This window comes from Heptranchias perlo, chromosome 37, assembly GCF_035084215.1.
Source record: "Heptranchias perlo isolate sHepPer1 chromosome 37, sHepPer1.hap1, whole genome shotgun sequence".
Lineage (NCBI taxonomy): Eukaryota > Metazoa > Chordata > Chondrichthyes > Hexanchiformes > Hexanchidae > Heptranchias > Heptranchias perlo.
In genome coordinates this window covers 3,372,566-3,385,296 of record NC_090361.1, presented here as the reverse complement: position 1 = coordinate 3,385,296, position 12,731 = coordinate 3,372,566, and the positions used below count along the sequence as shown (strand labels likewise).

Sequence of the window (12,731 nt, the reverse complement as noted above, 5' to 3'; positions counted from 1 at the left end):
CCAAAATCCCCTTTCACAGAAGGTTGTGGTAGTGTGATGCAACACTTGGGCCTATGCTCCCTGTCCCCTACCAATGCAAGGTGGTGCTTCTGGTCATTCAAAGTCCTACCACCTGTTGGAGAAATGAAAAGTTGGGAGAGTGTAACTAGTTTCCTCCCCACTCCCTGCACCATTTTTTTTGGCAGTAATTCTGTTTATTCCATCAGTTTATTCTGATACCAATTATAATTGGTGGGGGGTTGAAGAAATGGCTAGCTTAGAGCCAACATGACCTGTAGTACCCTTGCATGATGAAGTGTGATGCTTGGGGTCTCTCTGGGAACCTGCTCCTTGTATCACTGATTCCCTGTGATTTCTTCCCAGTTGCAAATCCTTGTATCATTGCTCAACAGGTTCTATGTCTCCACTTGGGGGCTAATACTCCTACTGCTGGCAAGCATAACCTGACCTCTGTCTCCATCTTACAAAAAGGATTGTGGAGGCACTGACAAAGGTGGAAATAAGATTTACAAGAATAATGCCAGAACTGAGAGGTTATAACTATAGAGAAAAGAGCTGCAGTCTTTCCTGAGAGTGAAGGGTGACCTGATAGAGGTCTTTAAAATTATGGAAGGGTTGGATAGGGTAGATGTAGAGCAGATGTTTCCACTGGTGAGGGAGACCAAAATTAGAGGACACAAACATAAGATATTCAGGAAAAACTTTTTTACCTAGAGAATGTAGAACTTGCTACCATGAGGAATAGTGAGGTGACCAGCAGAGATGCATTTTAAGGGATACTAGATAAACACCCGAGAGAGAAATATATTATGCTGATAGGGTGAGATGAAGTAGGATGGGAGGAGGCTGCTATAGAGCATAAACACCAGCACAGGCTAGTTGGGCGAAAGGCCTGTTCCTGGGCCGTAAATTCTGTGTAACGTGGGATGGGCAGGAAAATAGTGACTTTAGTGGAACAGCTTTGTGACCTTTTTAGCTCATTGTGATGTCAGGCCGAAGCAATGATTTCCTCTTAAATGCGGCTCTAAACTTGCAAGTGTCGGTCTGAAAATACCAGCCTCCCTCTCCCAGGGGGGGGTCACCGGTACTGGCGGCTGCTCCGAGTCATGTGATCCTAGTGTATCGTTTTTGAAGATCACGTGGCGGTTGTCACATGACCCGCGGCGATGGCTGTGCTGGACGGTGCGCTCCGGCTCCTCTCTCTCTGCCTCTTCGTTGTCGGTTGTGGGGCAGATAGTGACGGGAAGCCGGCCGGGAGATGCGGTTACCAGGTGAGTGGCGGAAAACGAGGGGAGTCAGTGCGTTTTCCCCTGAAGTTGGGACCGGTTTACTGGGAACTGGTCTGATGGGCAACAACGGGAACGGAGCATAAGTTGGGAGAGAGATCTGAGATAACGGCAGCAAATGTTGGGAATGCACAACTACAGAGAGAGAGGATGAGAGGAGCATTTCTGACACAGGCTCTTTACCTGCACTGTGAAGCTGCTTTTACATACACGCACCAATTCGAAGCACGGTGCATGGGAGCTGGGTCACTGCATTTGTTACTAAATTCGCCTCGGTGATTAAGTGGCAGGGTCCTAGACTCCGGTCTTCTGGAGTCTGAATTAAAGCAACATCTGTGTAAAAGTGACTTTAACTTGTATCTTTTCAGATGCTGGCAGGTCTGCTATGCATTTTCCCCCATTTAAAAATGTTTTTTTAGCAACTCTTTCTGATTTCTAGTAAAATTCTGAAACGTGGCTTTCAAAGTGTTTTTTTTTATACGGAAGTTCTAAAGCAATGTACCAGTAAGGGATAATTTTTTTTTCATAAGCTAAGATTGCATTCTTGTGTGAGTTGTCATTCTGGATTGTTCCTACGGCCATTTTCTAATTTCACAGACAGTGGTTTCTTTTGTCAAAATAAATGTTGCTGTTGGTTAGGAAGTTTAGAGTGAGATGAACCACAAACACATTTAAGTAGAATTGTGTTTCCTTTTCTGAGTAAGATGCATCAAAATAGATCATATTTTAACACTGAATAATTGAACCTTAAGAGGTTTGCTTATTTACAGAAATGATGGTATTCAGGAACTTTATGACTGTACTGCTTCTAAAATGGGAAAGTACCAACTTCATGAATGAAGAGCTTGGTATCAGCTCCTTTTAGAACAGAGAAGGGTGCGAGGAGATTTGATAGAGGTATTTTAAATCATGAAGGGTCTAGTCAGAATAGATAAGAGAAACTGTTCCCATTGGCGGAAGGGTTAAGAACTAGAAGGCATTGATTTAAGGTGATTGGCAAAAGAACCAAAGGTGACATGAGGAAAAACTTTTTTGCTCAGAGTGGTTAGGATCTGGCATGCACTGCCCGAGGGGGTGGTGGAGGCGGATTCAATCATGGCTTTCAAAAGGGAACTGGATAAGTACTTGAATGCAGGGCTATGGGAGTGGGACTAGCTGGATTGCTCTTGCATAGAGCTGGCACAGACTCAGTGGCCCAAACGGCCTCCTTCTGTAACCTTTCCATGATCCTTTCTATAAGTGTCAGCTTGCTTCACTTAGTAGCACAAATAAGGCTGTGGGCTCGAGGTCCATAACAGGAGTTGAATGCTTAGATTTTATGCTCTCTTGAGTGGGATTTGAAACCCACAATTTTCTGACTCAGAGGCAAGAGTGTTACCCACTGAGTTGAGGCTGACACAGAAATAAATAAATAATGAAGTCCTGTTCAGGTGACCTTTGAAAGAAGTGTTGTGAAAATGACCTATTTTGGATAGATGAGGCCAATTAGCCAACGTTTCAAACTTATCTTGTTTTTTTCACAATATTTACACATTCAAGCAATCCTTTTGCACTCCCAGTTTTACAAACACAGTTGTAAAACCTTGTCTGATAACACTCCACTGTGATAGAGCCCCTTCAAGCACAGCTGTTTCAATGGATCTTTTGTGAAGAGAATTCTTGACTAATGTAATTAGTCCTGAAAACAATGAGACAGTTGAATTTCAAAATAAGTACTAAATCATAAGATTTTTAATACCTTTTTTGTTGTCCGTCTGATGTGCAGCAGCTTTAGTGCATTAGAAGATGATAATGGGGCTGCAAATGTATGGTTTACTCGTGCTGTTTGGTCATTTGTGGGTGTGACTGAATCAGCTCCTTGAGGGTACAGTTGGACTGTTGCACAATTGGTGCATTGAGTCACAGGCTCATCCTTTGTGTCTCAACATAGGGAGGTGACTTGTCATTATCACTTTGCTGTTTGTGGGATCTTGCTGTGTGCAAATTGGCTGCCGCATTTCCTACATTACAACAGCGAGTACACTTCAAAAAAAAAAGTACTTTGTTAGCTGTAAAGCGCATTGGGACACCCTGAGGTTGTGAAAGGCGCTATAGAAATGCAAATTCTCCGTTTGAAGGGAAGTGATTTCTATAAAAAGAATTCTTGGCTTCCTCTTTTAAATATTGTGAAGTAGATTTGCCGTTAGTTTCAATGCCCAAGGTTGTTGGGCAGCCTGTTGGAGAGGTCAGGTCAGCTGGTTGCATAAGAGCCTCTCCAGTAACAGGAGCCCTACGCCTGCTACTTGTCTGGCCTTCATTATATTGATGTGGAGATGCCGGTGATGGACTGGGGTAGACAAATGTAAGGAATCTTACAACACCAGGTTATAGTCCAACAAATTTATTTTAAAATCACAAGCTTTCGGAGATTATCCCCTTCGAAGGGGATAATCTCCGAAAGCTAGTGATTTTAAAATAAATTTGTTGGACTATAACCTGGTGTTGTAAGATTCCTTACATTCATTAGATTGAGTGAGGGATTGGTGTCCTTGCCATTGAGACATTCAGTATCAGACTGTTCCTACCGAATGTCTGACTTGGGTTCCTAGTTACAAAGTGTTGCCCTGATGACTCAGTGGATAGATATTGTACCTGGCACAGGGCAGAGGTGCGAGCAATAAGATTAGTGTTCAGGGCTCAGGCTCCCATTCGCTATCTAATGAGCTCTTTCCGGGAAGTGCACGTGTCGGAAATGGTGGTGAATAACATCTGACACAAGTGTCTGGGTTCTCACATCAAGAGTGGCCACTTGAGTGAGTTATTGGAACACATGGTGCCCAGAGAGCCTTATCCCACTAGGAGGCACTTCAGGAGCGATGGGGGAAGAACAGAATAGCTCAGCCCATGCCCTTGTTGACGGGAGTTGGCCTCTGAACAGAGAGGCAGGAATGAAGTGCATAACTTTGTTCCATCCCTGGGAGTATCAGTACATGGGCCCCTTGTCCCAAGTCAAATCCAGTGCCAGCATTTGGGCCAAATGGCCTGCTTCTGTGCTGGGGAATCTCTGTAATTCAATGAAATGTGTAACTTTTTGTAAATACTGGTAGAGTCTCTAAGTAATTCTTCACAGCCGTCCAATGCCCCTGTACCGGGAGCTTTTCCGCCAGTGTCCGTTCAATAAATGTGACTGAGCCCAGAACGATTTTAAGAAATCTCAGGTAATTCCCCCCTACGAAATGGCTGGTCTGCGATTGGTGTCGATATCCTCCTGACACTTTTGAGGGTCCAGCATAGTAACATGACATTACAACCCCAGTACCCTGAAATAATGTAGGGGAGCTGTCAGTGGCAGAAAACCCACTTACACCAGCCTCAGACCACCGAGAAAGACAAACTACAATAACTCGTGTTTTCGCATTGAACCAAGGAGAGGGTTTCCAAATGAGAGCGACGGACTACAGTCCTTTGGAACCAGTACCTGTCGGACAAGAAAACTCGCCCGGGATTCTCGATCGGTAAAACGTTATTTTTTCGGTTAAGTATTAATGTAATTTTACTTTCTTTCCCCTCAAGGCCTGTCCTGCTACCGACCCTGGGAAGCTGAATGTTCACCTGGTGCCCCACACTCACGATGACGTGGGGTGGCTTAAGACAGTGGATCAGTATTATTATGGAGGTAAATATACTTAAGTTCTTTAAGTACTTGGCGGTATCTCTGTGCCAGGACCTGCAGTGCAGTACTGAGGGGGTTCTGCATTGTCAGAGGTGCTCTCCTTCAGATCAGGTGTTTATGGTTCATGTGGATGCTAAAAAATTCCATGGCAATATTGGAGGAAAACAGGGGGTTCTCTTGGTGTCCTGGCCAATATTCCTCAGCCTTAAACTTAGAGTTAGGCCTTTGAGGAATGAAATCGGGAAGCACTTTTTCACACAAATGGTAGCGGAAATCTGGAACTCTCTCCCCTCACAAATGCTGGGTCAGTTGGGGCTTTCAAAACCCATAGATTTTTTTGTTAGGTGAGGGCATCAATGAAGCAAAGGCGGGTAGATGGAGTTGAGGTGCAGAACGGCCATGTTCTCATTGAACGGCGGAACGGGATCGAGGGGCTGAATGGCAGTGTGTGTGTTTGGTCACTCGAGACGCGTGTGGTGGCCGCGAAGGTATTTCAGAGCCCTCGTTCAGAAAACTATGGTGTGTTTCCGCCTTTCAGCCAAGACTGAGATCCAGCGGGCCGGGGTGCAGTACATCTTGGACTCTGTGATCCCCCAACTGCAGGCAGACCCGGCCAGGCGATTCATCTATGTGGAGATTGCCTTCTTCTATTGCTGGTGGAACCAGCAGACCAACGAGATGAAGAAGGTGGTGAAGCAGCTGGTCAATGAAGGTAATGCGCCCATATTTAAAATACTCTCACTGAAATAAAGACTCCAGGAGATTGCAAGAAGCACAGAGATCCTGTTGTGTGTAAAAGGAGGCATCAGTCACAAATCCGTATTGTGGACTGTATGTAGAAGATTTCCTTTGGTCGCTGTGTGTTAATGGCCTAAGTTTAGCCAGAAGGTTTCTTGTGCCCATTATTTCTAGCAATATTGTCAACACTTCAAAAAGGATGGGATTCCGTTTTCACTGGAAAGCGAGTCAGGAAACTTTCTGTGATGTTTACAATGTCACGACCATGTAGTGACCATAGAAAAATCCCACCCCAGTATATTTCCCTGTATTCTGTGAAATTAAAGTATGTTGCAATTGGGTCCGGGTCGGTTAGTACGTATATCGGGGTGCGGATGAGTTAGTACGGCGTATCGGGGTACGGTGCGGCGTATCGGGGTCCGGGTCGGTACGGTGCGGCGTATCGGGGTCCGGGTCGGTACGGTGCGGCGTATCGGGGTCCGGGTCGGTACAGTGCGGCGTATCGGGGTCCGGGTCGGTACGGTGCGGCGTATCGGGGTCCGGGTCGGTGCGGTACTGGATTTTGTGCTCATTGCTGGAGTGGGACTTGAATCCACAACCTTCTGACTCCGAGGTGAGAGTGCTACCCACTGAGCCACGGCCAGCAACCCAGTTGCCATCCAGCTGAGATAAACTGAGCACAGGCTAGAAGTTGAACCTGGGCCCTTCAAGTCAGTGTGGTTTTATTAAATGCTCCCTGCATCAACTGAACCAGAGGGGAGAGGGGGGGCTCCCTCTTCTTTACTTTTAAACCGGTAGTTTGGTTGGATTGTCCTAGTTCTAAGTGTACTCGGTCTTGCTTCTGCAGGCAGGCTGGAGTTTATTAACGGAGGCTGGTGCATGAATGACGAGGCAACCACCCATTACAGCTCCATCATCGATCAAATGACCCTCGGCTTCCAATTTCTGAATGACACATTTGGAGAGTGTGGACGGCCTCGTGTGGCCTGGCACATCGACCCGTTCGGACACTCCAGGGAGCAGGCCTCCCTCTTTGCTCAGGTAGGAATACCGCTCAGTTTATTAATCAGCTACCTGTATAGTTAAAAATGCCACTCCATGTCCAAGAACCTCATGTTTCCTGTTGTTACCATTTTTGTTCTCGATTCCAATGATGTAAATTGCTATGTCAACATTTCCCATTCAATTTTGCATGTCAACGGTCACAATGTAGTTGCAAATTCTGGCCACTAAGTGGCTCTGCAGAGAACATAAGAAATAGGAGCAGGAGTAGACCATACGGCCCCTCGAGCCTGCTCCGCCATTCAATCAGATCATGGCTGAGCTACCTCAACTCCACTATCCTGCCTGATCCCACAGTGTCCAAAAATCTATCGATCTCAGTCTTGAATATACTCAACGACTCAGCATCCCCAGCCCTCTGGGGTAGAGAATTCCAACCCTCTGAGTGAAGAAATTTTTCCTCATCTCATGTCCGACCCCTTATCATGAGACTATGACCCCTAGTTCTAGATTCTCCAGCCAGGGGAAACAACCTCTCAGCATCTAAGAGTGCACGGTGCAGACATCCTGCTCCTACAGAGGCAGTTAGTGTACAGTCTGAGGGTTGGTACCAGCTCAGGCAGTGAGTTCCTAATCCGAACTTTGCTGCTGGGATTGGGAATTCACTCCATGGGGAATTAGAGAAGCCAGGCATTTGCTAAAAAGGAGAGAAGAAAAATGAGAGCTCCTTAGTGCACACCTGGTTAGCAGCACTAACCCTTGGTGCACCTCCTAGTGAACACCTGGTTAGCAGCACTAACCCTTGGTGCACTTCCTAGTGAATAGCTAGTTAGCCTCACTAGCCCTTGGTGCACCACCTAGTGAATGTCGAGTTAAGCCTCCTGGCAGAGACCTGTAAATAACCGGTAGTAATGTTACTTGTTGCGAGGTGAACCCCCTTCATTGTTTTCTCTGTAGATGGGATTCGATGGTTTTTTCTTTGGCCGCCTTGATTATCAGGACAAGAGAAACCGAGAAAGACTCAGGGAAATGGAACTAGTGTGGAGAGCCAGTGCAAATCTGCCGAAACCCAGCGCTGACCTGTTCACAGGTTGTTAAAGATGTTTTCTGTGTATTCATTTTTCCTCTTTAGCCACCAAAACCACCATTTTGTAAAAATTGCTGCATTGAAAATGGTTTCTTGCAACTATTTCTCCAGTAGTGGGCAAGTATGATAACTTAAGAACATAAGAAATAGGAGCAGGAGTAGGCAATACGGCCCCTCGAGCCTGCTCCGCCATTCAATCAGATCATGGCTGACCTTCAACTTCAACTCCACTTTCCTGCCCGATCCCCATATCCCTTGATTCCCTTAGTGTCCAAAAATCTATCGATCTCAGTCTTGAATATACTCAATGACTGAGCATCCACAGCCCTCCGGGGTAGAGAATTCCAAATATTCACAACCCTTTGAGTGAAGAAATTCCTCCTCATCTCAGTCCTAAATGTCCAACCCCTTATCCTGAGACTGTCCCCTAGTTCTAGACTCTCCAGCCAGGGGAAACAACCTCTCTGCATCTATCCTGTCAAGCTCTTTAAGGAGTTTTCTCATATTATTCCTCTCCTCCCTGTCATTTTCCTTTATTTACTCTGCTTCTATCTTAAAACCAACCAATATCCAACTCTCATTTCAATGGGATCACCTCTCATTCTTCTAAATTCCAGAGGGTATAGGCCCATTCTACTCAATCTCTCCTCATAGGACAACCCTCTCATCCCAGGAATCAATCTAGTGAACCTTTGTTGCACCGCCTCTAAGGCAAGTTTATCCTTCCTTAGGTAAGGAGACCAAAACTGTACACAGTACTCCAGGTGAGGTCTCACCAAAGCCCTGTACAATTGCAGCAAGATGTCCTTACTCTTGTACACCAACCCCTTTGCAATAAAGGCCAACATATCATTTGCCTTCCTAATTGCTTGCTGTACCTGCATACTAACTTTTTGTTTCGTGTACAAGGACACCCAAATCCCTTTGAACACCATCATTTAATAGTTTCTCAACATTTTAAAAAATATTCTGTTTTTCTATTCTTCCTACCAAAGTGAATAACCTCACATTTCCCCACATTACACTCCATCTGCCACCTTCTTGCCCACTCACTTAACCCATCTATATCCATTTGCAGACTCTTTGTGTCCTCTTCACAGCTTACTTTCCCACCTAGCTTTGTATTGTCAGCAAACTTGGATACATTACGCTCGGTCCCTTCATCTAAGTTGTTAATATAGATTGTAAATAGCTGAGACCCCAGCACTGATCCCTGTGGCACCCCCTAGTAACAGCCTGCCAACCCGGGCAAGACAGACCCGATGACAGTAAGTACTGTAGTTGCAGCTTGAGGAATGAGCAAAGGATAGGAAGGAAGAAGATTGCAGGGAGTGCAGATAAAAGCAGTGGAAATGAGAGTTGGATATTGGTTGGTTTTAAGATAGAAGCAGAGTAAATAAAGGAAAATGACAGGGAGGAGAGGAATAATATGAGAAAGCTCCTTAAAGCCTTTATTATGGATACACAATAACAAAAGGAGTAAGTGCTTCGAATTAATTCTGCCACATGTGGTGACATGATTGGACTGAAAGCTACTGTTCATTAATACTGACTGACTGACCCTTCTACATGATTACCAATTAGCTTATTCAGTCAGAACAATCATCCTGTGTGTTACATTAATGGTTTTTACATGTTCTCCAGGTGTTCTTCCCAATGGATATAACCCTCCCAGAATGCTGTGTTGGGACGTGCTTTGTTCAGATGAGCCCATCAAAGATGATAAAGAGCTGGATGAGTATAACGTGGACCAAATTGTTTCATATTTCATAAAAATTGCGCACAATCAGGTGAGTGTCTGTTTCTTTACTCGCTAGTGTTGGACATGACGTTTCCTGACTGTTCAGTGGGTAGTTGGAGCCACTGACTGTAATATTAGGCCCTGCACACAAGAAGGTCCAGGGGTGATACCTGTGCTGTCCTGAGTCCAGTGATTTCATCCAGGACAGAATTGGGTGCGACGTTAGCATCAATGCTGTGCGTTAGAGAGATGAAACGTCAGCCAGGGGTCCTGCTCCTGATCCCTATCTAGTGATCCCTGCTGGAAAGTCAGCTTGTGGGTTCAGGAGAGGATGGACTCAGTCGAGAGAGTGGGCACAACTCCTGCTCCTAGTCTGCAGCCAGTGTCACCAGAGACTGCCCCGGAGAACACTGCCCACTGATTTTTCTATTTACTCCCTGCCCAGTGGGAGGTGCTGTAACCTTCACTCCCGGTCTGTCCACTCAACACAGCTCCCATCAGGAGCCAAGTGCAGTGAGTCTCAGGTACCATCTCCCCACCCCTGCCTTCCCCTTACCCGTGCGTGTGCGTGTGCGCGTGCGCGTGACTTTGCACAATGCCTGGGGAGGAGAATAACATCATACACTGGGGAAGTTCTGGCCTCCTCTCAGCCCCTCCTCTGTTGGGGACAATGAGATCAGGAACTCTTTAATGCCCAAATGCACTCGAGCTTTTTTTTAAAACTCCTAGCTCACCAACAGCCCAACCCGACACCATCTCAAAACAGGGCAGGAAAGATCCCTAATGCAGCAGTCCAGCTCCCCCCTCTCTCCGGCCCCACCATTGCAAACAGCACCTGATCTCGAAAGGTGCAGCATTGTCCTGTTATACACAGCCACACCAACAGATTCAGCACCTTGATGTGCACCCCAATCAAATCAAAGTCCCATTAACTGGCCTGACAGCTGTTTGTGGTTTATTACTGGTGCAGAACGTCTGTCACATCTGTCTACATAATAGTTCACCCACTAGGAGGTGTTAAAGGGACAGGCAGCCGATCTAAGTTTCTCAAGTGTGTTGGAGCATTTTGAGACGAACAGACACTGTGCAAATGCCACTGTCAGTGAGTGTGTAACAGAGAGTGTGTCTCCGACCTTAAGGCGAAGCATTACCGAACCAACCACATCATCATGACCATGGGATCGGACTTCCAGTTTCAAAATGCAAACATGTGGTACAAGAACCTCGACAAGCTCATCGCACACGTGAATGCTGCAGTAAGTAATGTTTCTGCAATATTCTCATCTTTTTATTGATTGTATTTTCTTTATCCTCACTTACAATCTCCTTGGGCCCTGCACCGTTCCCCAGCTCTCTAACCTCCTTTTTGGGATCCTACCTGTGCTATTTTCGAGGAGGTGCTAAAGCAGGGTTTAGGGACTGACCATTCAGTCCTGAAGCAGGGAATCCTTTTGCATTCCCTTCTTGATTTTCAGGAGTCCTGCGTGAGACTCGAGGAGTCTAATTCAGCAAACTTTGGTCCACTGCTGTTTTTTTCCCAATTCTGTCCCTTTTCTCCACCCCTGAGACACGCTGGGAAGCTTATAACACAGACCCACCCAAAGGACCTCTCTTCATCCATGGGCCGAGGCAGTAGTTCTGGTAGGCTATTCCACCATGGAATGAATCAAAAAGCGAAGCCTGATACATGCACGTGGACGTACACTTTGCAGATAACGATCAGGACTGGGACCCCTGGCTGATCCTTCCCCCTCCCACAGCCCAGGAGCACTGAACTCCAAATAAAGTGCCCCAGCCCTGGCTGAGCTAAGCTAACAAAGCACAGACCAGGAAGTAAACCTGGCTATTTCTGGTCAGTATGTCTTAGTATTACACCAGCTGGTGCCTTTGCCCATTAGGCCATAGGCCCCTGGATGTCTTCAGTGTACTCTGTAGTTGTACTGTGACGTGGTATTTACTAAATGTGCCACTGACATCCAGTGACTGAATATCGGTACTGCACCCTGGGTCATTCCCATGGCATCGGACCGGAATATCGGTGGTTTATTGGATGCTGGACTCATCACTGACCCTACTTCACACCTCCTCTTTGTTCTGCCCAACATTTATCCCTCAACCAACACCTAAAAACAGATTGCCTGGTCATTATTACATTGCTGTTTGTGGGATCTTGCTGTGCGCAAATTGGCTGCCGCGTTTCCTACATTACAACAGTGACTACACTTCAAAAAAGTGCTTTGTTGGCTGTAAAGCGCTTTGAGAGAGGTCTTGAAAGGCGCTATAGAAATGCACATCTGTCTTCCTTTACCTGACTGCTGTGCACGTTACCCGGTGGTGTAGCCCAGATTGGGATTGTGAATCACATATTTAAATATCCCGTCAATTTGTGTCTCCCTTAAATTGCTGAAGCTTCTTTGCAGTTTTGAAACGTAATTGTCAGGCCTGCGTGTCCGTACCCAGTCCTGCCCCTCTGGGGAATCGGGGGGGAGCACTGAATGGGCTCAGTTTGTGAGAAGTGGCATTGTATATTGGAGGATGAATGTTAATTTATACCTCTTGTTTATTTACAATCAGCAAAGTGCTGGCAGTGATGTCAATGTGCTCTACTCCACTCCATCCTGCTATCTGTATGAGTTAAACAAGGCAAACCTAAACTGGTAAGTCTCAAGCTGGTTTTCTGCTTTCCTTTCCTCCCATATGCTGAAAGTGTTGACTCTAACTGGGGTACTGGGGCACAGTCTCACAGGCAGTAGCAGCTCTGCTCCAGTTGATAAAAACATAGGAATTGATAGACCAAAAAAGATGCATCTACGCTATTCACCTCAACCACTCCTTGTGGTAGCGAGTTCCACATTCTCACCACTCTCTGGGTAAAGAAATTTCTTAATACTTTATTGGATTTATTAGTGACTATTTTATATTTATGACTCCTAGTTTTGGTCTCCCCCACATGTGGAAACATCTTCTCTCTGTCTACCCTATCAAATTCTTATAGGAATTGCAAGCCCAAGGTCCATCTAGTTCACCTTCTACCATCCTGGTAGTCCCATGATACAATGATAATGGAGTTATTGATTAATCAGAGCAATCAATCTCTATCAATGAGTCTCCAACAGACCCAGACATGAGGTGAGGAAAACCCCCAGTGGTGGAGAGCTTTGGGAACCTTCGGTCCAAAGTCACCTGTTCCTCCCGAGCCTGTTACACTCACCACACATCATGTCT

At 45.9% G+C, this 12,731-nt stretch overlaps 1 protein-coding gene across 1 annotated transcript in view; it reads left to right on the top strand.

The window, feature by feature from the left end:
* Nucleotides 1-1,144: 1,144 nt before the first annotated feature.
* The window catches only part of man2b1 (mannosidase, alpha, class 2B, member 1), a 31,764-nt gene continuing 20,177 nt past the window's right edge, over nt 1,145-12,731 (top strand). The window contains exons 1-8 of the mRNA XM_067972972.1: nt 1,145-1,271; nt 4,839-4,941; nt 5,477-5,650; nt 6,524-6,717; nt 7,636-7,768; nt 9,410-9,555; nt 10,646-10,762; nt 12,081-12,163. Coding sequence (XP_067829073.1) covers nt 1,167-1,271; nt 4,839-4,941; nt 5,477-5,650; nt 6,524-6,717; nt 7,636-7,768; nt 9,410-9,555; nt 10,646-10,762; nt 12,081-12,163 — 1,055 coding nt within the window. The 5' untranslated portion in view covers nt 1,145-1,166. The remainder of the gene's footprint in view (nt 1,272-4,838; nt 4,942-5,476; nt 5,651-6,523; nt 6,718-7,635; nt 7,769-9,409; nt 9,556-10,645; nt 10,763-12,080; nt 12,164-12,731) is intronic.